Raw genomic sequence first — 27,006 nt, forward strand, 5'->3', positions numbered from 1 at the left:
TATATATATTGTGGACCGTTTATATCATTAAATCATGATTTTACTGCAGTTCAACATCAGCATCATGTGAGTGGTGACCTTTAAAAAATCAACCAAAATTCTAGGAATATGTTATGCAAACTTAGTACAATATAAAACTCGCTTCTGTAGCAAAACAAAAATGATGAATAACTGAGCTTATTGATGTAATACTTGGGAATGTGCGAGATACAAGAATCCAGCTGCAAATAATTATTTTGTAGGGATTTGGTTAGTGTATGTAACCCTGATGATACAAGATGCTTTGTACTTCACTGTAGCTCTTGTCTGCATTAGTACTACAGTGGGTCTGATGTGAAAAAATATCAGCAACCGGCTTTACTTCAGATGAGTGTCACTGAGCATGAAGAAGAAAGTCTACATGGTCATCATTTAAAGAAGATTACAGATAAAGAAGCCTATGAACTCTGCACATTTACAACAAAGAGTCATATATTTATAACACTTCAAGCTTTCTGAACTAGTTATTCTTTCAACCTTTCTATACTGTAAAAAGTTCATCGTCACTCTGTGATGTTATTTATTTAGCAGATTGTTTTTGGTGACATCTAGTGGTTCACTCGTCCTTTCAGAAACTGCAACAACACTAACTAAAGCTTTAAGCCCATGATTTTGTTCAAAGAAAATAGTTGTTGATTGTTCAGTTTACAGTGAGCAATATACATGTATAAACAGATGAGCTGTGAATTCTGTGAAAATGTATTCCTAAGAGATCATGGCTATCGAAATCTGTTTTGGCCAAATAAGTAACAGCTCCTCCTTCCCAGAAGCTTGTGTGTTTAAAATACAGGACAATCACTATAACCATCAGCTGTCTTCAATAAGAAATAATTAACAGGATTGTGTAATATGGCCCAAAATGAAGCAAAACAGCATCTTGAAGGTAATTATTTTCCTATAAGAGCTCACCCTAATGAGGGTAAATCTTCTCATACTACAGCACTTTGCTCACATTTATGTCACATCGTTTTTTTTTGTTGTTGTTTTTTATCCTGTCATGGTAACTGTTATTATTTACATGACTGGAATTTCACATAATTGTTCCTACACCTTATTTTTTTCTCTTTCCTGACCTTCATAATACAGTTCAACTGTTACAAAGTGTCCGTTAGTGGGACTCCTTTCATAAATGTGTACTAAAAGTGTCCTTATCAACAATTACACATAGTTTCTTGTTAAATAACAGCACATTTTTCAATTCATGCGTTAGACCTCATTAGATTTGGCTAATTTGATCATTACAAGTGCATTGATTGTATTTTGCCTTACAACTGAAACTACCGTCAGAACTGCTCATGTAAAAAAATTAATGAACACCTTCTGCACGTTTAACTGTTTTAAATACACTTCTGCTTAAAATGACCCAACAAAACATCTACTGCATGTTCTGTCTTCAACATTTACTCCTGAGTCATAAAGGTGTTCAGATGATATGATATCTTAGTTCAAGTATGACTTATTTATTGGGCTGCCACTGAGGACGAGCGAATGATTCAGTCAAGACCAGCAGAGAGGTGCACTTTGGCCTATGCATGTAACAAGTTATGTCAGGCAAGAATAATAAAGAATGACCAACATATGTATCAGCTGCCACTGGCACTAGCACAGGTCCTACTGTATATAATTTGGTGACCCCTTATAAATAAAACCTTTCCATTAATTGAAAATATACTTGATATGCAAAAGAATGATGCCTTAAAATGACGCCTTATGTCAACAATTTGTAGTGTTCACAGTATAGTATTGAACATTTAATTCTACATACAGTGCTGATGAACTTAGCCCTATTTGGTGTGTTTGTTTTTTTCTTGTTTAATGTTGCAATGTCTCATGCTCAGGATTGACACTCGGGTCAACCTTTCACTGGGAAATGATGGTGCACAATACGCTTTAAGTTTAGAATAAAGCTTCGAAGGTCATTTTAAGGTAAATGATACACTCTTAAGAGAGAAAACCAAAGAACAAAGAAATATACACCAAGGAAAAAGAGCATGTTTGCTTTCAATAGGCAAGATTATATATATTTTTTACTTATTGTACAAATTATATTTGCTTTGTATGCACTCCTTAAATAAAACAAAATAGTAATAGTAACTATAATATCTAAAAATACGTTTTATATTAATATTAATGCTTTCTATAATGATGTATGCACATCAGAAATACCAGATCATGTGAGCCTACATTAATTTAGCTCATTATATATGATAATGATTAGTAAATATTCATCTCCAGTATTCATTCATGTATTACTGATTTGTAAAACTTACAGTAGTATTGTTTGGGAAAAAGTTTGTTGCTGAGACTTGATCCAGGGAATGTACCACGTGCTGTGCTTTAAAGCTTGGGGAGGTGGCGGCACATTATAAATCCCCATGGATCAAGCGACTGATGTGTCAGACTACATTGCAAACTTTGCTCCCTGTTTCATTCGTTCCAGACGTTTAAAAAAAGGTGGACACTTGAAAAGAACACAGGGTCCTTCCCCTCGAAAAATGCACCATCGCCTCAACTCTCACAATGTCACCAGAAGAAAGTAACATCTCCAAACTCGAGCGCGCCGAAGATCAACCGGGACGCACGGACGCGCGTGCTGAGAGCGCGCAGGAGCCTCCGACTCGCTTGTACAGGCGCAGATGGCTGATCGTTTTGCTCTTCAGCTCGTACTCTCTGTGCAATGCCTATCAGTGGATCCAGTACGGGATCATCAGCAACATCTTAATGAAGTTCTACGGCGTTCACGCGTTCGCTGTCGACTGGATGTCCATGGTCTACATGCTCACGTACATCCCGTTGGTGTTCCCTGTTACGTGGCTATTGGACCGCAAAGGGCTGCGGGTTGTCGCGCTCGTGGCCGCTGGTGTGAACTGCGCCGGCGCGTGGGTTAAGGTCGCGAGCGCGGTGCCGCACCTGTTCTGGGTGACTGCGCTCGGGCAGGTCGCGTGCTCCGTCGCGCAGGTGTTTATCCTCGGCATGCCGTCGCACCTCGCCGCGGTGTGGTTCGGCCCTGAGGAAGTGTCCACCGCTTGCTCCATCGGGGTCTTCGGCAACCAGGTGAGTCCACAAAGAGGACTGCATGTTGGGAAAGTGGGACTGGTTTTGGTGGGCAAATTAAACACTTGCCTTTAGGGAGCAAAAGTTGTCTAGCGGGGAAGTGGTAGTTCAGTGGTTACGACATTGGACTTCTAATCAGAAGGTTGTGATTTCAAATCCCAGCACCACCAAGCTGCCACTTCTGACCTGAACAAGTCCCTTAACCCTCAACTGCTCAGTTGTCTAATCAAGATAACTATGTCTGGATAAGGAGTGTCTTTCAAATGCAGTAAATGTACAATAAGTTACTAGGGTCAATTTTCTAAGATCAGATGTCCCCAATGGTTTAGGTGGTTCGGTTGAGAAGTCATTAATATAAGGAACTGTTCATACATTTGTATGAATTGCATGTAACCATCATTCTGCAAAATTATAACTTCTGGAATCATTCACCCGGATATGGTTGCATTTCCACCCAGAGTCTCACTCTGCTGAAACATAACATCACAATCCTATATGCTTTGTGAACATCCCATTCCAGAGTTTTGTGCCTTCTTTGCTTCTATTAGAGCCTCCACTTTTCTATATTTTACAATGTGGGTGTTGGGATTTGTGCCCACACTAATGAGTTCAGGGATCGATGATGGGTGAGGAGTTTCAATTTATTCCAAATGTTTTCAGAGGGATTGAGTGGGAATCTGTCAGAACTCAAGACACTCACGTTCTATCACACTGACCTCTTCATTTGTCTTGCTTTCTACACTGGGCATTGAACAGGTTTCAGCTTCTTAACTACAGTGGAGGGAAATATTATAGTTAAAGCATACAAAGATATCTTAGACATCCTAGGCCTGAGCTAGGGTCTGGAGTGGGACTTTGAATAGAGGCAGGAACCTAAATATATCAAAGATTTTGCACAGAGACCAGGCCAGAGATGTAGAGAGAAACAGGATTAGATAAATAGTTTGAGGCAGGACTAGAGCAAAGCCTGCATCAATGACATTGAGACTAGAGGAAAAAACAGTATCAATGCTTTACACTGGGGTAGAATGCATGAGGTGAACGACTAACATAGATTGAAAAGATCAGACTCAAAATCTGGAAAAAGGAGGAAGCTGATTAAAACAAAGCTACAGAAGCTTTTTTTTAGGAAGAGCTAAAACCAGGAGCTGACTTAAGGAAAGTCATAGTATATTTGAACAACACTGGGACAGAAACAGGAATTGTGATTGAGGTTGATTACAGAACCTGGTACTGAAACCTGGACAAAATCAGCAACATCTACAGAGCTCTAATAGAGGGTTCTGCTCTGTTACATATTAGATAACTTTCATTTAGTTTGTATGAGAGTAAGGAATTTAAGATAAGATAAAATAAGGTAAGATAAGATAAGATAAGATATAATGTACCTTTATTCATCCCACAGTGGGGAAATTTCTGTGTTACAGCAGCAAAGAAAAGAAATGTGCAAACATATAAAAAGTAGAGACATAATACAAGTACAATTTACAATTACAGTTAATACAATTTAGCCACCAGTTTAACAGGAATAGGCTACACCAACACACCAGGAGAGGAAATCCTTTTGATTTTATGACTGACTTATACAAGCAGCAATAACAAGCAGATGCAACATTTAAGTGATTAGTTGACTTATCAAATTTATTTTATGTGAAGTTTTTAGCGAAATACGACTGTTTTTTTTTAATGTTACACAATGAGAAAACACTAAAACATTATAGGAAGTAATGTAGAGCACAATAACACAAATATTGTAATTTGTCAAGCTAGCTAGTTTGGGCTGTGGATTGAAATTCCATATAGAGCCTGAAACAGGAAAACTATTTTACAAACACTGTACATAAGTTCAGAAGTTTGTTCAGCTTTTGAAGCCTTCCAACCCGCTGTGCTTGTTTGTTAGTTTTATCTTGTACTGTTGTTTCTTTTCATTGGAGACTTCTTGGGGATGCAGGAGTATAAACAAAATGCACTTTGAACTTTTGTTGTTTTCCCAAGAGCAAACAAGATGTCCTCTAAGTCCTTGTTATTACCATATGGTTCAAAGGCAGGTTTTTTTGCAGAATGTCTTTAGGAGACCAGAAAATATACTAAACAATCCATACATCCATGTAATGGTTTCCTAACTGGATCTTATAAGCTTGGCTTGTTTATTATAACCAGTCATGTATCATATTTACTGATTGTAATAGGTAAATTATTGTTACATTAACAGCCTGAAAGTCACTGTAAGCAGTTATATCGAATGAATACAAACTTGGTAATTTGGAAGTGATTATTTAGCTATTACACACAGTGATGATTTTTTTTGTTGTTGTTATAGGATTTCATGTAGCACTCACATAGTTGTTTTGTAATTTACTTTTGTTGAACTTTTATTAAAGTCTGGTGTAAAGTTAATGGAATTCTGAGTTTGGTAAATCATTGACGGTGTAATTTTCTTACCTATTTTCCTCCAGCTTGGCATTGCCATTGGGTTCCTGGTGCCACCCATTCTTGTGCCAAATATAGATGACATGGATAAACTGGCTTATCATTTCAGCATCATGTTTTATATCACAGCAGGAGTGGCCACCTTCATCTTCATTCTCGTTGTTATTGGTAAGCAATCATTTATGATGATCTGTTTGGTTTTCCATGCATGTCCAATATAAATCAGTCAACTCAAAAAAGATAAATGCAATTACAAAACAGTCATAATATAGGCACTTGAAGCATTTTATTCCTTTTACTTTTGCCCATTGTACATTCAATGAGTTAATAATGTTTTTCATTAATTTATTAATTATTTATTACATGATTTAACTCATTATTAGTAGTTGATTGTTTAAAAAAGACTCATCTAGAAACATTGAGCTTACAAATCTTCAAATCAAACATATTCTGTCTACATGTTCTTAAGTTAAATAATATTGTATACATTACTGTTAGTCAGCTCATTAAAAGCTCGTAAGATTGAATACATTTATATGAATAAAATTAGATCTATAAAGTGTTGATTGTTGTTTTTCAGCATATGCGAAAATTGGCCTATAATTCTTAAGATCATCATAATGAAGACTGTAACAACGCAAAAAAAAACAATTACATCTTACGTCTTGTTCCCATACGTGTTATTCATGTCTGTTAAACAAGTTCTAATCCTTTAAGGAAAACAGTAAATACTGACTGCTAAAAAGCCATTTACTCAACAAATTGACAAAAACATATACACTTAATGTTTAAACCAGCTGTAACAGAAACACTCCTGAAGAAAATCTTCATCAAAAAACGTTATTGCTTATAGTAATGCACAATTACAGCCTTCATGTTGCCAAAGATGCAAAAATAAACTAAAGATAGTGTCAGTATTTTATAGCTAGCAATCCTGCAATAGCAATTCAAGACTTATTCTCTTCTCCCCTTTAAACTAGCTAGATATAAAACTGTAGATTAGAAATCAGGTCACGTACTTATACACGTAGCTTGACAGCATTTGCTTTTTCCCCATAGAAAACTATGCAGTAATGTACATAAATGTATCATAGTATAGTAATCCTAACCGAACTGTCTAAACGTTCTCTAATTTAAAAAGTTAACTTATAACTTTCAAGAGATTTTAGATTATCTAATAACCAGTAAGATATTTCCTCTCTAGAGAATACTGTACAGAACCTGTACAGTATTATTTATTAAAAGTATAAGTAATGTACAAGAATCATTACGAGACACTCCATCAATGTGCAGTAAAGTTAGGGTTCAAAGTCTTAATGTCAAATTATTTTGCATTATAAAATTAGTGATCTAGAAATACCAATTCTATCATTAGTCTATATGACTGTTGTTGCTGTGTATAAAGTACTCATGGTATGTCAGTATGATATCAGTGGTGGCTAAATTGCATGAAGGATGTGTATATAAATAGACATTGCTAAAGGTGAATGTTTCCTCATTTATGTTTTATGTAATAGGTAAATAATGACAGATGGGATGAAGTGATGTGGCATGATATTAAGATTACCCACACCACCCTAAAGTTATTTTCAACAACAGCCACAACACATGTTCAGAAGTGTTTTATTCTTCTTACACTTCAATAAATTACCAACCTTTGTCCTTTTCTTCGTTTTATTAACGAACCACGCATAGTGCTTTATGAAGGTTTAAAGTTACATTTAATGTTGTGGAGTATTCAACAGTCATTCCCCCAGCAAACTCTACTTTTAAAGTAAATAACACAAAAAAAAACAAACACAGACCCTTATAATACCAAGAAACTGAAAAGTCCCATGGTTGAACCTTATTGAACCTTATTGAACACCTTTGGGATGAATTGACTGCACCTACACCTCCTCACCCTACATCACTGCTTGACTACACTAAAGAAATCTCCACAGCCTCACTCCAAAATATAGTGGAGAATCTTTCCTGTAGAATGAAGCTTATTATAACAGCAAAATGTGGAATAGGGTGTTTAAAAAACACATCCCTTTTGGTCAGGTGTCTAAAAATTGTTGTCTGTGAAGTGAATCTTGTGAATTATTTGTCCATCATTTTTTTTTGCCATATTACCATTTTTGCATGCTGAATTAGTTGATTTTTTATAAACTTTATTTTATTGTTTTGTTATATTTAAGTGTTCCAGGATAAGCCACCGGTTCCTCCCTCTCAAGCCCAAGTGGCACTGCGAAACGTGCCTTTACAAGACTACTCTTACTTGGCCTCAATCAAAAGGCTTCTCTGCAACAAAAACTTTGTCCTACTTATCATCACCTATGGTATGCCTGACACATATAACGCTTTACACAATTCCAGTACTAAAATGAAACATAACAATGACAGAAAATAAGGTGTTCACATTTATTATGATATATTGGAACGTTTTTATTGTTTATTTAATTTTTGAAGAAACTGCTAAACTATTTGGCATACATCTGTTCATATGCTGTTCATCCAGATATAGTTAAAATGAATATATAGATCTACATTTTTGGTGTTGGTCTTATATAAAGCTTGCTGCTTATCTTGAATTTGGATTGTCATTTTGGCTGAAGTTCAACTTTATTAAATATATTAATATATATTAAATTTATTATTAACCCAAAGTAGATCAGCAGACACTATGTGAAAATATATCTGCAGTCCTTTTAGTGAAATTTTCTAATTGGTTGATAAAGAAATCCTGAGATCATAACTGGATGCACAAAGGAAGCTTGTCACACTGACGCTTGCATTTCATTCCTGCAGGATTAAACGTTGGGTGCTTTTATGCTGTTTCCACTCTACTGAACCGGATGATCATTGACCACTTCCCTGTAAGTCCCATCCAATCTTATCTTCTGTTCTGATTTTCTACCACTTTGCTTCTCATGACGAGGCACATGAGCTGTCAGATGTAGAAATGTCATGTCACCTCTTTAGGCAGTTCAAAGTCTATGTATAGATCCACAAGAATCTTCAAGGATTTGTCACATTGTTAGGATGCTATTTTTGAAGGATAGCTTATTCCTTCTTTGTGCATGGTTTCAAATAGATCCTTTATCTGGTACTTATAACAGACTGCCCCAAACTCATTTGGATATAATAGTCAAAATAACATTTTGTTTAAGGATGATATTTAAAGAAGGTGGATACAAATGAACAGTCACATAAAAAAAGATCCAAAAATAGGGAAGGAAACATGAAAACCAAACCTGCATATTAAATATTGAAAAGTGACCGCGAACCAGCAACAGCAAACATGGAAGACAAACATGAGACAATGAGTGAGGTGCAAAGTGTAAATTGTAACAAGGTTTGACTGAGTAACAAGAGCTTATTTAACAGAAAATGTGACACAGTGTGCAAAAACAGTTAAGTTACAAGAATGAATGAAATGCAGTGGCTTGTGGTAGTTGGAAGCCAAAACCCTGACAAAAGGTATAAATCACAGAAATCTTGGTATTCTAAAACTCATTTTGTTCCATTAACAGGGAGAAGAGGTGAATGCTGGACGTATTGGTCTAACGCTGGTAGTTTCTGGTATGGTGGGCTCCCTCATCTCTGGCATCTGGTTGGACAAAACAAAAACATACAAGTATGCATGTTACCATAAGCTTAAAATCTAATTTAGGTTCACATGTGAGGTAGTCTGTGACTGACAAGTTTCCATTGTGAGTGGTGATTCACCTTAATCCCTTTTTAGTGAACTTTTATTACTTCCCAATGTTTATGGTGTGATTCTGCACCGACCAAAATTTTAAAGCCAGTGTATAAGTTAATAAGCTTTTTTTTTGTTTGTCAGAATGAACCCACTATTCCTCTTAATCTTCTAGGGTTTGAAAGGATTTGGGTGAACAATACCTTCAGGATGCTTAAAAATTCCACTCATGCCTCAAATGCTCAAGCCTCATGTGTTGGTATTAAGAAGTTGAACAACAGAGGTTTTCCTACTGAATATTTACTATAATTTTAAATTCATATGGCATTGTTAGTCTCAGACTATTTACAGTATATGTACAAGTATGTATACTAAGTATAATTATTTTTCATTAATTTTGGAACATGTTCAGATTACTCTGTGATTGAAGTTTTTGGAACAGTGCTTACTACTGTATGTACTAATACCATAATACATATTAACATTCGTATTATTAGTAATATTATAGTAACATTATTAGTAACATTGTAAACTCTTTTATCTAGCAAACTAACTGTATACAACCTTTGTGCTCTTTTTTCTTTGATAATTTTCTAATGTGTTACACAACTTATGGTTCACGCAACATTAAAATGGAATATCCCATCTAATGAAGTTAAATAATCTGAAAAATGAGTCCACAGATAATAGATGAAGAGTTGTTCATGCAAAACTAACCTGACTTTACCACTTCCAGTAAAAATCTCAGTGTTCTTTGCTAGCTCATTGCCTAAAACAACCTGCCATTTCAGTGAGCACATATAATTCAAACACTGATATTTTGAGTTTCTTGTCTTATATAAAGCTCAAAGAGCCAGGGGGCATTTCCAACAGTGGCAGTGGAATGAGCCATTTTCTTACGCATGGTTGTACATTACAGCACTATTTCACAAGACATTGTTAGCTTAAAGAAAGCTGTGGCCTGAAAAGAGTTATTCAGAAGCCTTGTTTTGTGATTCACAGATGGTCGAGTTTAGTGTCGGAAAAAGATGTAAATGTTTGAGGAAAACATATCAATTATGAACTGCGTACTCCTCGTCATACACGATAAATTAATGATCATGATCATTGTCAGAAACCTACAGACACTGAATGCTTGTGTCTAAATTAGTCAAATTTGCCAAATTTAATTTTTTTATTTCCAGCTCACTGATATTCTGCATTTACCTCTATCCCCATCAGACAGACCACACTTGCCATATATCTCCTGTCGTTTGTAGGAATGGTGATCTACTCCTTTACACTTAACTTGGGGCTTCTATGGGTAGTCTTCATTTCATCAGCAGCTCTAGGGTAAGTGCTATGTACATTATATTCAATATAGGAGACACATTTAGATTAGAAATGCCATTAATTTTTTGATAGTAGAAAATGATTAATACAATATTGTATACAATATTGTGTACATAAAACTATCTTTATACACATAACAACAATAGTTAATAATAATAATAATAATACTAATAACAGTTTATTTGAGCATAGAATTCCTTTTTTTTTTTTTTAAATCTTATTTATTTTTTATGTAATAGTGTCTTAAATTAGTTTAAAAGCTGTTTCAGCACACACTCTTAACCTAATCTTTTCTAATTAAACACTCCAAGAACCCCATGCAATGCACCCAGCAGCTATGGCAGCTTAGGCTGGATTTTGAACATTGTTAAAGTGCATTATTGGCAGTTATTATTGGATATTAATAATAATAATAAATAAAAAATAAAAACACAAGCAAAAATTTAAATGTATATGTATATTCTAATTAGTAGGGATTCTCCTACTGTCCAAAAATGTAAGGTAAGCAGAATATGTTAAATTGTCTCTAGATATGAATGTACAGTGCATTGCTTTACTTTTTCCACATTTTGTAATGTTACAGCCTTATTCCAAAATGTATTAAATTCATTATTTACCTCAGAATTGTACAAACAATACCCCATAATAACTTGGAAGAAGTGTGTTTGAAATTTTACAAATGTATAAAAAATTTAAAATACAATAAATCACATGTACATAAGTATTCACAGACTCAGTAATTTGTTGAAGCACCTTTAGCACTGATTACAGCCTCAAGTCTTTTTGAGTATGATGCTTTAAGGTTGGCACAACAATTTTCTGGGCAGTTTCTCCCATTCTTCTTTGCAGAAGTTCTCAAGCTCCATCTGGTTCAAGTCTGGGTTCTGGCTGGGCCACCCAAAGGCATTTATAGAGTCGTCCTGTAGCCACTCCTTTGTTATCTTGTCTCGTGTGCTTAGGGCCATTGTCCTGTTGGAATATAAACCGTCACCCCAGTCTGAGGTCCAGAGTGCTCTGGAGCAGGTTTTCATCAAGGATGTTTCTGTACATTTCTGCATTCATCTTTCCCTTGATCATGACTAATCTCCCAGTTCCTGCTGCTAAAAAAATACCCACAGCATGATGCTGCTACCACCATGCTTCAATGTAGAAATTTTATTAACCGGGTGATGAGCGGTGCATGGTTTCCTCCAGACATCAAGCTTGGCATTCGGGCCAAAGAGTTGAATCTTTGTTTGTCCTGGTCTGAGAGTCCTTCAGGTGCCTTTAGGCAAACTCCAGGTGGGCTGCTATGCTTTTTACCATACAGGCCTGATTGGTGGAGTGCTGCAGAGATCCCTCAGTTTGGCTGGGTGGCCCGCTCTAGGAAGAGTCCTGGTGGTTCGCAAAATTTTAGAATCCATTTTGGATTAAGGCTGCAACATAACAAAATGTGGAAAAACTGCAGCGCTTTGAAAACTTTCGGTATTACTAATGCACTGTATGAATGTGAAATCCAGTGAATGAGTTCTCTTGTGAGGTTTTTGCTGTCCACTGTAACTCTGATCAGTATTTACTGTAGAATGCATATATATTCATTTCAGCACTTTTTTCTTTTGTTCATAGAATCTTCATGACTGGTTACCTGCCAATAGGCTTTGAGTTTGCAGTGGAGCTGACGTACCCAGAGTCAGAAGGCACATCTTCCGGACTTCTCAACTGCTCAGCACAGGTATATACAGCACTGCTGAGCGAAAAACCTCTTTGTATTCCTTTGTATATCTCACTGCCTTTGCCATTGATCTAATATGCATTATGGCAAGCTTATATTCTTCTTCTTCTTCTTCTTCTTCTTCTTATTATTATTATTATTATTATTATTATATAGTTATAAAGACCATGCTAGAAATTATATAGCAAGGGGAAAGTAGAAGAAGAACAAAAGCCTTGCAAATGAGAGATTTTACAACAGGTACACTAGCGTGGAAGGAATGAGGAAGTAGATGTTGATGAGCCTGATAATAAAGATAATTGCACATTTAAGCAAAATAATGCTCATGTAAGATAGTCACTAAGTAGAGAAAGCACTGAGTCTTTGACAGTGTTAAGAAATAAACTCCCAGTCATTATCTTTTCCCCATTCAGGTGTTTGGAATCATATTCACCATTTGCCAAGGCAAGATTATTGACTCCTATAGCACAATGGCTGGGAACATCTTTCTCTGTGTTTTCCTTTTCTAGGGTCCATCATTACAGGTAAAGGCACTTTCCTCCATCAAATAATCAACCATCACCCACAACATTCCTGATGAAAACACAGCAGTCATTTATGCCCAATTGTAGGATTGTGATGGTAGTATATTTATGACTGATTAGACACAGCATGATTCTAACATAAGTGTTGATTTCACACAAAAAGGCATAATTTTGAAGTGGGTGAATTCAGTATTGTTTGTAAAATTATTTACAAAAAATAATGCAGTGAAAGCCACAAATTACTTCTTGGAAAACCAGCTGAATCAAGCGAATATGAGCTAAATCATTTGGTGCTATATAACATGAAAAGCACATTGTGAAAATGCCTTAAAAAAAAAAAACCTTCAATAGTATGTTGAGTACATCTTGCCCTCTAGTGGCTATTTAGATGCATTACAAGCATCAACGCAGGAGAGAAATAAGGCAGCTTTACCTTTAAAAATATGTTATAATATATCTTATACAATATAAAGAGTTATGCTGTTGGTTTTTTTGTTTGCACTGTGTGACTTTACACTTTTTGTCTTTAAGCTTTTATAAAGCCAGATCTACGGAGGCAAAAAGCAAACCTGCCATCAGAGGCAAAATCGGAAACTGTAAGTGTGTTCATTCTCAGGCAGAAATACCACCATGATAAAAAATGGTTACAACAGACTGGTTTAAACTGACAGGAAAGCTGTTGTAATTTATATATTAACCACTTTTCTAAAACGTAATAAGCAGATAAGCAGCTCAAAGGCCACATCAAACCTTCAACAAAAAACACACCAGTGTCATATTTCCCAAGATTCTAAGGCTAAATTGGATGCAGGCTCACTGTGCAGTTGAAGATTGGAAAAATGTCACCTGGTTTAATGAATCTCAATTTCCCCTGTGCCATGCTGATTGTGAGAATGAAGTTCTAGTAATGAACAGGGGTATGCTTTCCTGGCACACACTGAACCCCTTAATATCAATCAAGAATCGTTTGAATAGCACAGCTTGTGTGTGTATTGTTGATCACCCGCGTCCCCTTTTAGGCACAATATATAAACAGCACCTAATGCAGTCTAAACCTTTTCGTCTAAAGTTTATACTTTGTTGTATGATGTGTGCTGCAGTTGTATCACTGCCCTATGGCTTTTCTGTAATCTAAAATGACTATATTATTAGTGTAGTATCAAACATCTCTAATCACGCTGCTTTTCTGCAAGATAGAGAGCAGAAGGAGAACTCTGCGGATTTAAAATGGCCAGCTGTTCATTTGAAGAATTATTAATTTTTTTCCTTTTGCTTTGTTTGTTCAGAAACAGTCAACACTCCAAACAGAAGGAACATCATTCTCGAAACAGACCAAGATGTAGAAATCTGGTTCTCCTGCATATCGACCAGCACTTTTATAAAGAGAATGAGATTTCTCCGAACAAAACGTGCATATGGTCTGCATCGTTCTCCAGGGAGCTTCATTAGATCAATCAGATGTTCATTTATATATGAACATATTTGACTGAGAAAATAAAACGAGATAAGTTTGTTTTTACAAATGCCATATCGAGAAAATGCTGAGCCAACAATCTGACCTGTGAACCGCTGTAGTGCTTTAGTTTCATTACTATGTATATGTCATGCACTTTTAGTTTTTTTGGCAACAACTGATGCGTGCAACAATGAACAATATTTGGATCGTATAGCCACAAAACATAGTACATTTGATTTTAACTATACAGGGACATTCAGTTTGAACTAAATGTGTAGAACCTTTTTAGCTGGAGAATACCTTTGCTAGTTTTTAGTTTAGATTTCTTACGTTTTTTATGATATTTCTAAAATACCATCACTACTTCCATTTGAACTGAGCATGAATTTATAGAGTGCTTTACCCTGCTGGATTTTGATATCAGACTTAGGGAAAAACTAGAAGGATTATGATTATTTAGTTCACTGCTCAGTTCAAGAACATTTGACTTGGTTTTGATGCAAATGCAGACTGGGTTTACAACCTGAATTTCATGGTGCCATGACTTCTTTACTGAATGCATTCACTGCTATAATATTCAGAGTGAACTGTGTAAGACTGTATCAGTGGATATTTGTCATAATGTGTACAAACTCCAGTTTGTTCAGCTGGGGTGAATTTACTTTCTGATACCTGTGGAAATGTATAAGTAAATATATAAACTCTTTGTCTTTGCACAATTACCTTTGTTAGATACATTTATATGCCAAAACGGTACTATAATATCTTATTGTTTAAATGCCAAAGGATGCGAACTTGTGTTAAAAAGTTTATATAGTAAAACTATTTTTAAAGTGCTCATTGTGTGAGTCTTAAAAAGTTACAGTTTAAATTTAACTGCCCCTTAAATGAGTGTCCATAGTCCTCGGCACAAACATTTTTCTAAAAGTTTCTAAAAGGTCAAGGTAATCACTTTATGAGATTATGAATTAAATATCTCATGGCTACATATTAGGTTTCTAACATGCAGTTTATAAAAAGTTGGTTATATTATACTATCAGAAAATAACACATAACTCTATTGCACATCATAGTACTTCACATTGTCGGAAGGTTGGGGGTTTCATTAGCATTGGCAAGTAGCCACGTTTGGGCCCTTGAGCAAGGCCCTAAACATTTTCTGCTCCAGGAGCAATGAATCATCGTAACCAGCAGGGATATGTGAAGAAAGAATCTCACTGTTCTGTAATATCTATAATATTTACTAATGTCATTTCTGTTAATTTACTGGCTAATTATTGTTTATATAAAATATATACAAACATAAATACTCAATTTAATATATAAATAAATAAATAAATAACACATAACTCTATTGCACATCATAGTAATTTACATTGATAAAGTGCTTGTGGCAAAGTTATAAATGTCACAAATTTGCTTAAAGCTATACAGTAACTGACACATTTGCAATAATCTTAAATATTTTCAAGTGGAAACATTTCATTTTCTGTTTTTAATCATTTCTTTAAATTGTTTATTTTTAAGTTGCAAAAAATAAAAAAATAAAATACAGAACAAAAACCAAAATGAAATTTCAATGTGGACCCCACTCTATATTGCCCTCAAATTTTCATTCTCATTTATGCCTTATTAAAAAATTCCTGTCATGCTGTCTCAGCAGTGCCATGCTGACTCAGAAGTAGAAGGTACGGGATAAACTCGATAAACTGGAGGCTGCAGTGCTCCATTTTCATGGCAGTGAGGTAGGAAGTGTATCAAATGTTCTCCAAAACTCAACATTGCAGATGTATTACATGTGAATGTAAAGGCGTATTAAGAGTGGCGATAATAAATATATGAACAGGATAAGATTTCTGAGTTATGGATAATAACAAAAAAACTACATGCTATTTCATATAAAAAATGTGTTTATTAATGTTCATATTTGGCAAAAGAGAAGAAGAAATGTAAGAGTCTGTACACGTGGAGTACAGAGCATGACGTGTGTATACCCACTCAATTTTAGATGAATTAAATATTAATAAACTGAGAATGAACATTTCCATCACTCCTGTAATATAATATGCTGGTCAAAAGTATCAGAAAACAAGCACTTTTTCAATTCCACACGGTGGCAAGTGAAATTACGAATGCATATCGTTCTGTTCAACAAGCTGTACATGTTCTTAGTCAGCAGTGATGAACCCATCCAGTGTTCTCCTGAGTGTGAGTGATACTAAGCCATAACGAGTCACTGGGGCACAGATTCAGTTCCTTTTCTTCTGCCTCGCTCCAGTTCCTTCCTCTGGCTCTATAATACACTGGAACCCAAATAACATGCCCGCAATAGAACAACCTGCAAACAAGGAGGCACAAGAAGAACTGTGAGACCTCCATACAGTGTAACTTTTAGAAATGTAAGACGATGCTGATTTTCTGTAACAATTACAAATAGCAGGTAATGAAAGAAGTGTGATCAAACCAGCAACTAAATGCTAATTATTCATAAACCAGCAGCAAGTCATGAATCACTCAAGCAGATTCTGTCTTTTAGTATTTTTAACTGTATCTTGCTCACCTGCCACGAAAAGAGGAGCCATAACTCCAATTGTAAGTTGCGCCGTTTTGTATATAAAGGCTTCAGACAGGAAGTGTCCTAGAGCCAGAATAAATGTCCACAATGTGACGTGATAAAGCCTACAATGAGGGGGAAGAGAAAATATGTACAGAGACCACACAGTTAGCATTTACTGTATTACATTTAAAACGTACAAAGAGGACTGAGAGAAGCCCTACGTCCTGTTTCGAATGTCCATGGCACAGGCACAGCGAATGATCGATGACAGCAATGTCCATATTCCAAAGGTCCTTGCTTGTAGGCCATTTACTAAAGAGCAATAAGTTGGGCTGGTCAGTGTTGCTGAATAAACAAATTCTTTAGCCTACATATGAATAGCTTCTTACCAAAATCTGGCGTGCCCGTGTAAAGTTTCTCCGACAGAAAGCTGTGGTCACGGAAGCTCTGTACAGTGTTGCCCAGTGCGATCACGGACACCATGACAAGCCAGCTCCGTAACACATTCAAAAAGCGACTCATGGTTTCTGAAGTCCACCACAGACACAAGAGAACACACCTGTGAAAACACAGCAGAATGTATGGGGAGGAAGTAAAACATGATGTTATAGGAAAATATTCAATGACATGGTTGTTGTTGTCAATGGGTAGTGAAAAGAAGTTTCACCACATGCTATTTGTTTCCTTTGATGTTTTATTGATTTTATACCAAGTCAAGTCAAGTCAAGTGCCAAGTCAAGAGCAAAGTCAAGTCAAGTCAAGAGCCAAGTCAAGTCAAGTCAAGTCAAGAGCCAAGTCAAGTGCCAAGTCAAGAGCCAAGTCAAGTCAAGTCAAGTCAAGAGCCAAGTCAAGTGCCAAGTCAAGAGCCAAGTCAAGAGCCAAGTCAAGTCAAGAGCCAAGTCAAGTCAAGTCAAGAGCCAAGTCAAGTCAAGAGCCAAGTCAAGTGCCAAGTCAAGAGCCAAGTCAAGTGCCAAGTCAAGAGCCAAGTCAAGAGCCAAGTCAAGTCAAGAGCCAAGTCAAGTGCCAAGTCAAGAGCCAAGTCAAGTCAAGTCAAGAGCCAAGTCAAGTGCCAAGTCAAGAGCCAAGTCAAGTGCCAAGTCAAGAGCAAAGTCAAGTCAAGTCAAGAGCCAAGTCAAGTCAAGTCAAGTCAAGAGCCAAGTCAAGTGCCAAGTCAAGAGCCAAGTCAAGAGCCAAGTCAAGTCAAGAGCCAAGTCATGCCAAGTCAAGAGCCAAGTCAAGAGCCAAGTCAAGTCAAGTGCCAAGTCAAGAGCCAAGTCAAGTCAAGAGCCGTCAAGTCAAGTCAAGTCAAGAGCCAAGTCAAGTGCCAAGTCAAGTCAAGAGCCAAGTCAAGAGCCAAGTCAAGTCAAGAGCCAAGTCAAGTCAAGTCAAGTCAAGAGCCAAGTCAAGTCAAGAGCCAAGTCAAGTGCCAAGTCAAGAGCCAAGTCAAGTGCCAAGTCAAGAGCCAAGTCAAGAGCCAAGTCAAGTCAAGAGCCAAGTCAAGTCAAGTCAAGTCAAAAGCCAATCCAAGTCAAGTCGAGTCAAGAGCCAAGTCAAGTCAAGTGCCAAGTCAAGTGCCAAGTCAAGTCAAGAGCCAATTCAAGTGAAGTCAAGAGCCAAGCCAAGTCAAGAGCCAAGTCAAGTCAAGTCAAGAGCCAAGTCAAGTCAAGTCAAGAGCCAAGTCAAGTCAAGTCAAGCCAAGTCAAGAGCCAAGTCAAGTCAAGAGCCAAGTCAAGTCAAGTGCCAAGTCAAGAGCCAAGTCAAGAGCCAAGTCAAGCCAAGTCAAGTCAAGTCAAGAGGATTTTATTGTAATTTCTACTATACACAGTGGTACACAGTACATAGTAAAAACGAGACAACGTTCCTCCAGAACCCCGGTGCTACACTAAATTATGCTACCACCGCAATTTGTAGCAAGGATTAAAAATTGTTATTAATTGCTCAGTGGTTAAGGCTTTGTGTTGCTGTTCGGAAGGTCAGGGTTCCATTAGCAATGGCAAGTAGCCACGTTTGGGCCCTTGAGCAAGGCCCTTAACATTTTCTGCTCCAGGAGCACTGTATCACTGTAACCAGTTGGGATATGTGAAGAAAGAATTTCACTGTTCTGTAATATCTATAATATTTACTAATGGCATTTCTGTTAATTTACTGGCTAGTTTATATAAAACATATATATTAAATATAATTTTTCATTCATAATTTAGTAAAAACTAAGAGCAGTAAGTATTCTTACCTTAATCTGCTGCTTTTCCTTCTGACTCTGCTTCATGACACTGAGAACCTGCTGGAATCACAAACACAGACCGAGCTCCAAATACCTTCTAATACCCTGTATAAGTGCACTTCATGAAGTATAGCGTAAGGTCTTCTATGCTCCTGTAAAGTGCACTACTTGCACAATGGAGATACTTCACCCTCCGGTCGTGTTTGTAGTGAGGTAAAAAAACAACCAATCGCAGTTCCGTGTGATTATCGGATCACCACAGAAGTGTGCCGTTTAAAAGCACGTGGCTTAAAACCCGCCCAAGTTAGACTGTATTTAACCAATTACTAACTCGATACATGATCACCTGACACACCAGGCCACGCCCCAAATCAAAAACTTTCGTTTGATTTGATTATTTTTGCTCACATTTCTTTCTTTCTTTTTTCTTTTTTTGCTTAATTTGATTTTATTTGCAAAAATTTCTTACAACAACAAAATAATAATAATAGTAATAACAATTATAACAACAGCGTTATCAATACTACTACTACTACTACTAACAACAACAACAACAACAATAGTGATAACAATTATAACAACAACGTTATCAATAATAATAATACTACTACTAATGATAACAACAAAAACAATAATATTAGTAATAACAATTACAACAACAACTACATTAATAATAGTAATAACAATTATAACAACTTTATCAATAATAATACTACTACTACTAACAATAACAACAACAACAACAACAACAACAACAACAATAATAATACTACTACTACTAATAATAATAATAACAATTATAACAACGTTATCAATACTGCTACTACTACTACTACTAATAATAATAACAACAACAATAATAATAATAATAGTAATAACAATTATAAAAACAATGTTATCAATAATAATACTACTACTACTAACAATACAACAACAATAATAATAATAGTAATAACAATTATAACAACGTTATCAATACTACTACTACTACTACTACTACTACTACTACTAACAATAACAACAATAATAATAATAATAATAATAGTAATAACAATTATAAAAACAATGTTATCAATACAACTACTACTACTACTACTACTAACAACAACAATAATAATAATAGTAATAACAATTATAAAACAATGTTATCAATACTACTACTACTACTACTACTAATAATAATAATAATAATAATAATAACCATCAGTCAGTTGAACACTTTCTACATATATATGTCTCTCTCTCTCTCTCTCTCTCTCTCTCTCTCTCTCTCTCTCTCTCTCTCTCTCTCTCTCTCTCTCTGTCTCTCTCTCTCTCTCGCTCTCTCTCTGAAGTTTCCTATAAAGAGTTTGTGTCCAGGGTGGTGAAAGTTCTCCTTGCTCTGGTATTCATCATTCAGGAGAGATGTCCTGAGAGACTTGTACACTGTTCTCACCACTCTGGACAGCACCGGTTGGTCCTGGGATGTGATAACTTCAAAGTAGCGCTCAGCACTCTGATAGAGACCGAGAACCTCACCAGGTGTCCAAGCTGAAAGGGTCACTGGTGCACCTGGTCATCAGACTGTTTGTGTGGGATCTCCAGAGAGGTCTTCTGTGAGATGGACAACAATGTAATTCAAGATGCTCAGCATCTTATATGTAGCCCTATGTCTTTCTTTCTTTCTTTCTTTCTTCCTTTCTTTCTTTCTTTCTTTCTTTCTTTCTTTCTTTCTTTCTTTCTTTCTTTCTTTCGCTCTTTCTTCGCTCTTTCTTTCTTTCCCTCTTTCTTTTGCTCTTTCTTTCTTTCGCTCTTTCTTTTGCTCATTTAGATTTAGTTTGCTCATATTTCTTTTTTCTTTCTTTCTTTCTTTCTTCTTTCTTTCTTTCTTTCTTTCTTTCTTTCTTTCTTTCTTTCTTTCTTTCTTTCTTTCTTTCTTTCGCTCTTTCTTTCTTTCGCTCTTTCTTTCTTTCTTTCACTCTTATTTTCGCTCTTTCTTTTGCTCAATTAGATTTTGTTTGCTCATATTTCTTTCATTCTTTCATTCTTTCATTCTTTCATTCTTTCATTCTTTCTTTCTCGCTCTAAACCGCGCATGCGCACTCGCACGCTTGCCGGTTGGTTGCTGTAGTTACAGCTCGGGGTGAAGTGAAGCGCTCCTCCACCTGCTCTCCTCCTCCTGCGCTCTTCCTGAGAGCTTGCGTTTCATTTATTTTGTTAGTTTTTCTCTGCAGCAGGTCAGTTTATCATTTATGAAAGTACTGTTAATCATCGGGTTCACTTTACAATTAGAAGCGGGGCCGTGACTAGCTGTGTTCCGGGAACAGGCGGTTACAGTGGGATAGCTAGCAGCCTGCTAACCCTGAGAACCCGGAGTTAAATCCAGCTTTACTGCAGCGTCGCTCGGCTGCTTGTTCAGCAAACACGCGTGTTATTTCAATACGAGTTCATCCTGTCATTTATTAGCTGAATAGTCTCCTGGTTGCTAGTTTGCTTTTTTATTGGCTTACGTGTAGAAAAGATCTGTGTTAAGCTAGTTAATATTATTTACCTAACACAGGTGTCGTTAGCACGGTTATATAACGGAAATGTGATGGAGTACATTGATAATGTAACATTAGATTTCTCATTAATGGACTCAGGTGGACATGTGGATCGCTCCAGTGACAGGAAGATTCCCCCTACTTATATTCATACTGCTGATTGGAGATATTAAGTTTACATGTGTATAGTACTGATATACTGCAAATCTACAGTTATTATTTATGATTTCTAGAATTCTCGTTGCTGGAAGTTACAGATGACGGAAAGATGTTACCTACTTTTCACAACCATTTGTCTTGAAAAGAGATGCTTGTTTGAAAGACAACATAGGCATCAATGCATTATTGAAGTACAACCTGTACAGGAATATTAAGACTAGTGAAAGTTTGCGCTTGTTTTGGAACAGGTGTCTGCAGGTTGGAGATGCGTGCAGCCGTAATCACATTTGGCTGACATTCTGCAGATCTTCTCCGTGTCTGTGGTGGAAATGCCAGCTGTGAGCCGGGATAAAGAAGCTTCTGAGTCTCAGTCAGAAGAAGAGCTCGAGTAAGTGACTGTGCAGATCATCTTGTTCAGCGATGTGACACAGGTTCTTTTCACCTTATTTATGTCATCAAGCTTTAACAACTCCATAGGCAGTCGATTTGCCTTAACTGGTGACTTCTTCTTCTTCTTCTTCTTCTTCTTTCGGCTTCTCCCATTAGGGGTTGCCCACAGCGGATCATTTGTCTTCATACCCCCTGTCCTCTACATCTGCCTCTTTCAAACCAACTCCCTGCATGTCTTCCCTCACCACATCCATAAACCTCCTCCTTGGCCTCCCTCTTCTCCTCCTTCCTGGTGGCTCCATCCTCAACATTCTCCTACCCATATACCCCATGTCCCTCCACTGCACATGTCCAAACCATCTAACTGGTGACTATAAAAGCGAAATGTTATGTAGCGTTGTTAGGCTTTATTTTGGGTTTTCATTCCATAAAAGTCTGATTTGCGTTGAATTTTTGGTTTTATCAAGTCAGAATGGTGGTGGTTGAGGATTCTATTTGTTCAGTTTAACTAATTAGTTCTGAGTGACCTAAGAATTATAGGATCCTCACTGGGAGGAGATTACATGCCAGATGGTCATATAATGGTCATGATGTTTTGTCCTAATGATCAGTCCTCTGTTTAGAGCACTATTCCAAGCGACAAACATCGGAAACCTGTGAGTAAAGCCATTTTATTCCCCAGTCGGTAAATTCGAATAAAGGCGAATAAAGTAAAAAAAATATTGAACATTTTGCAGGATATTAAAAGAAACTACTTGGTTTAATATGTGACCTATCTGTTTTTAGTTCTTCTGAGATGATATGTTTAATGCTTATTAATTTGCATTCTTTGCAAACATCTCACTTGGGATATATTCACAAAAAACATTTATTCATCCACCCATCTATCGATATGCCTTCACTAACTATTTATGCCTGGTCATGGTCTCAGGAACACTGGTCATCGCATAGTGTCATACAAATGAGCCCTATTTTACATGCAGGATCACAGGATGACTATACATATGTTTTCATATATTTCATATATTTTTTTAGATAGTTTATACTATGTAAAAAGCATTTCACTGCATGTCATGCTCTGTATGTAAGTGTATGTGACAAATAAAATTTGATTTGATTTGATTTTGACTACATTTTCACCAGTGCATTTATTTCTACTAGGACAGTAAACTGAGCTCAGGACTGTAAGCAGTTACATTAGCTGCAGAAATTTCTGGAGTAGCTGTAGATTTTCCATAATGGTGGTTCATGTTGTTATGGAGTCACTGTTTGCACTGTCTCACTATTCTGCTGCTTATCACAGTTTCCAGTGATATATTTCCAGTGATATATTTCCAAGTAAAGCAGCCTTTCTCTGCTACTGGTCCAACTGGTTGATATTGGCAATTCTGTTACTATGTTGTTTTTTTTAGACTAACAATACTGGTGTTACACTATTCTACACACTGCTTTCTTCACTGGCCTCTGTTTGGTGTTTTTTAACATTGCAGTGGATTTGATTAATACAAATATTGTAAAAGTGGCTTTTTTGGAAGCCCTCACCTGATTGGCTAAACACTGTTGGATGGATTTGCGACAGACCCCAAAGTGGAGCTCTCTGTGATATGCTGTATTTACAAGCGTATAAATACTATAGCTTTTCTTAACTTTCCAGAAATAGTCGTGAAACTCTTTCTTTTCCTTACTGTTTTCTTAGGTGCCATCCCTGTATAGCCTGGAGTGGGATCAGCAGGAGGATCCCAGTTCTGCTCTTCCATGCTGAAGCTATTGTGTCCAAAGATGAAACTGTTTGTTCTATTGGAGGTACAATCAGGACTTGAGTAGAGATAAAAAAAACTTTATGTCTTATTAAACCTAATAGACCTGCCGTGCATGTTTTAGATATTTTAAGATGAGAAGTTTGGATTTAGGAAACTGTGTGAGGGGAATTCTTTGTCTTTGCAGAAAGATACAACCTGGCCTTCAAGATCCTACGTACAGAGAGTCGACTCGTGCGAGGCATTCTTGTGAATCATGGATTCCACGAGGTGAAGCATCATGAACATGATATTACACTTAATTACAACCTACAAACCAATATTTGATTTCTTAATGACTAAAATAAAGATTTACGAGTTGGTATCAAAAGGTTTTAGAGACTAGTTTTGTAACATGCCAACAGATGGCAGCACAATCCTGCACGCACAGTCACAGGGAGCACCGACCTTCATAAGTCAGTGTGCCAAAAGACATGGTCCTTTGTACACTGGCAGCTGTGCAACTGGTGCTATTTTGACCACGTGCAATACCACGTCTGCGATTTCATCATGGACAGCAAGGTAGAACAAAGAGCAAACGTGAAATTCTGCGTGAAACTGGGCAAGTCTGCCACATTGACGTTTGACGTGATTTGGCAAGTTTACGGAGAGGCTGCAATTAATTGTTCTAGTTGTTTTGAGTGGCATGCCTGCTTCAAGATCGCAAGATCATCGCTGGAAGACGACAAGCGATCAGATCATGTTGAGGTTCATTACTGGTGGTGAAACCTGGGTGTACAGGTATGGCCATAAATTGAAGCGACAGTCTTCACAGTGGAGGACCATCATCTGCATGACCGGAAAAGGCGAGGCAGGTCCGCAGCTTGACCAAATGCATACTAGAGTGTCAATAACAAGAACAAGATTTTAAGGTGTCTGAGGAGGACATTTGGTCAAAGCAACCAGATCTGTGGTGCGCTAGCCTGGGAACTTTTTGATACCACCTCGTACATTTGGTTAACATTTCAAAAAAGGTTTGAATTCATATTTTCATGCTGTAATTTTTTTCAAACTTGGTACTAACTAAAAACATCTAGAGAATCTGTTGTCCAATTCTGAAGCAGCCCAACCAGTCCTGGTTCTAGATGGTTATTTCAGCCCTCATGATGTAAGGTTCTCATGATGTATTGAAACAAAATATAGTAAAGGAGTCTCTGTTTGCCTCTAACTCGCTAACTGACACAGTCGATGTCAAAGCTTAGGAATGCACTCTTGGAAATGGCCTAAGTGATTGGCCTCCAAAAATCGCTAATCCTGATTCACGAGGGAGTGCTTGCACCATTATCACGCTATCTGAGCACTTACTATTAATGCTCTTTTTATTTCACTTCAATACTGCTGGACTTTCCCTAAAATCATCATCAAAGGCAAGGCTTGTGTCTACCACAGCAGCACCTCAGCCAAGGTTTAATAAACTTCTATTGCTAACATCTGGGTTTCTCATAGCCAGTGCACAGGGCTCTTCCAAATCTGACTCAAACCGAGAGAGAGAAAGAGGCAGGGTAAGAGAAGAGGCAAAAGAGTGAAGGAGTTGTGTTAAAGAAAGGTCACTGTTTCCGTTGGGGAAAATAAAAGTACTGACTGGTATAAACTAAAGATGGATTTTAGTTTCTGTGCTTTGACCTAAGTGTTAATTGTTAAAATGAACTCCCATTGTTTTTTTTTATTGTTTTGTTTTTCCAGTTATATAACACATGTGTCTATGTTTAGGTCCATCCAAATAGTAATGATTTCAACCTCCTGTGGACAGGCTCCCACCTTAAGACGTATCTGCTCCGAAGTTTGCAAGATTTTCAGAAAGTCAACCACTTCCCCAGGTGCTCTGCTCGAGTTCTGTTTGCTGTTATTTAAATTTTTATTTTTGGATAACTTCAATTATGTATTTATCCTGCAGGTGTCTGTGAAGGAGAAATTATACTCTTCTGTTGCTTTAATGCTTATGTGTATGTATGTATATATATATATATATATATATATATATATATATATAAATTTACCTCCGTTTAAATGAACATCACAGAAATACGACAAGTGATCAGAAAGACCTTCACAAGCTCAACCCCTGTAAATATCGAGACCATTGGCAACATGTGTTTGAGGATCGTCGGAGAACAATCCACATGATCTCACTTCCACCTCCCACCCCCACCGCCCCCCTACAGGCCAGATTCAGCTCCTGCAGACTTCATACTCTTCTTAAAGATGAAGAGTCAGTTCACAGGACTTTTTTTTTCACAATTGCGACGATCCAGCGCGAATTGCAGAAGGTGCTTGACACGCTCCGAAAAGAAGATTTCTAGGACAGATTCTAGAAGTGGCAGAAACCCTTTGAGCGCTGTATAGCTCTGCAAAGGGAACTATTTTGAAGGTGATAGTGTGTGAAAAAGAGAGAAATTGGTGCTGTGTGTACATCCATCTGCACTGTTTCTAATTTAGTAGTAGTCTTTCTGACATTCAGAGAAAGAGTTTTGTCCTTGCTCCCAGACCTCATCTTCTTTTTGTGCTCCGTCTCATCTTGTGTGATGAGGCTTTTAACAGTGGTGTAGTCAGCAAACTTGATGATGTGGTTTCTGTGATATTTAGCGACACAGCAGAGGTGATTTAGTTTCAGGTTGATGGACAGGATGATCTGTGCTGGATCTGTAGGAAGTATTAAATACTGAGCTAATGTGGATGAAGAACATTCTTACCTGAGTATGCTCTCCATGGATCATAAGACAAAATAGGTGGCACAAGATAGCGGATTTGTGTTTTGAGTCATCAGGCATACTGGTGAGGGTTCAGTGTAGCTGGAACGCAGACTTGAATGACCAGCTGCTCGAAGCACAATGGTCGGGGTGAGTGCAATGGAGTGATAGTCATTGAGGCGTGTAAATGGAGCCTTCTGTGCCTTGGGGTTGATCATCAGTGAACTGTACCTCAAATGATTTTGTTTGAAATGCGCTTGTGTTTATTTATATCAAGGTCAAATGAGCTGACACGGAAAGACCGGCTGTACAGAAACATTCAGCGGATGCAGCAGGCTCATGGATTTCAAAACTTCCACATTGTACCGCAGACCTTCGTACTTCCTGCTGAGTATCAGGATTTTTGCAGTAAGTTTAACTCACTTATTTGATGTATGCTAAAC

At 37.0% G+C, this 27,006-nt stretch overlaps 3 protein-coding genes across 3 annotated transcripts in view; 2 read left to right on the forward strand and 1 right to left on the reverse strand.

The window, feature by feature from the left end:
• Window positions 1-2,024: 2,024 nt before the first annotated feature.
• On the forward strand, window positions 2,025-14,937 carry flvcr2a (FLVCR heme transporter 2a). Its single transcript, XM_046856528.1, is given in 11 exon segments — window positions 2,025-3,093; window positions 5,550-5,691; window positions 7,707-7,847; window positions 8,317-8,384; window positions 9,042-9,145; window positions 10,430-10,540; window positions 12,146-12,251; window positions 12,665-12,752; window positions 12,755-12,775; window positions 13,307-13,371; window positions 14,062-14,937. Coding segments are annotated over 11 exon segments (1,437 nt in total). The 5' UTR covers window positions 2,025-2,559; the 3' UTR covers window positions 14,119-14,937.
• Window positions 14,938-16,123: 1,186 nt separating this feature from the next.
• On the reverse strand, window positions 16,124-19,168 carry erg28 (ergosterol biosynthesis 28 homolog). The gene is made up of 5 exons (XM_046856529.1): window positions 19,019-19,168; window positions 17,178-17,347; window positions 17,010-17,100; window positions 16,792-16,910; window positions 16,124-16,569 (listed from the first exon to the last, which is right to left on the reverse strand). The coding sequence occupies exons 2-5, from the start codon at window positions 17,308-17,310 to the stop codon at window positions 16,481-16,483; spliced, it is 432 nt and encodes a 143-aa protein (XP_046712485.1). The 5' UTR covers window positions 17,311-17,347; window positions 19,019-19,168; the 3' UTR covers window positions 16,124-16,480.
• Window positions 19,169-21,102: 1,934 nt separating this feature from the next.
• The window catches only part of ttll5 (tubulin tyrosine ligase-like family, member 5), an 83,150-nt gene continuing 77,246 nt past the window's right edge, over window positions 21,103-27,006 (forward strand). The window contains exons 1-6 of the mRNA XM_046854924.1: window positions 21,103-21,225; window positions 21,939-22,078; window positions 23,777-23,883; window positions 24,025-24,107; window positions 25,587-25,693; window positions 26,841-26,971. Coding sequence (XP_046710880.1) covers window positions 22,020-22,078; window positions 23,777-23,883; window positions 24,025-24,107; window positions 25,587-25,693; window positions 26,841-26,971 — 487 coding nt within the window. The 5' untranslated portion in view covers window positions 21,103-21,225; window positions 21,939-22,019. The remainder of the gene's footprint in view (window positions 21,226-21,938; window positions 22,079-23,776; window positions 23,884-24,024; window positions 24,108-25,586; window positions 25,694-26,840; window positions 26,972-27,006) is intronic.

The sequence above is a fragment of the Silurus meridionalis genome, chromosome 8 (genome assembly GCF_014805685.1).
Source record: "Silurus meridionalis isolate SWU-2019-XX chromosome 8, ASM1480568v1, whole genome shotgun sequence".
Taxonomy (NCBI): Eukaryota; Metazoa; Chordata; class Actinopteri; order Siluriformes; family Siluridae; genus Silurus; species Silurus meridionalis.

Coding starts and splice junctions, on each gene's coding strand:
- erg28 (XM_046856529.1), bottom strand. CDS start 17,310: ATGAGTCGCTTTTTGAATGTGTTACGGAGCTGGCTTGTCATGGTGTCC. Junction 17,101..17,177: donor CACGGGCACGCCAGATTTTG/GTAAGAAGCTAT, acceptor ATTGCTCTTTAG/TAAATGGCCTACAAGCAAGG. Junction 16,570..16,791: donor GGCTCCTCTTTTCGTGGCAG/GTGAGCAAGATA, acceptor CCTTGTTTGCAG/GTTGTTCTATTGCGGGCATG.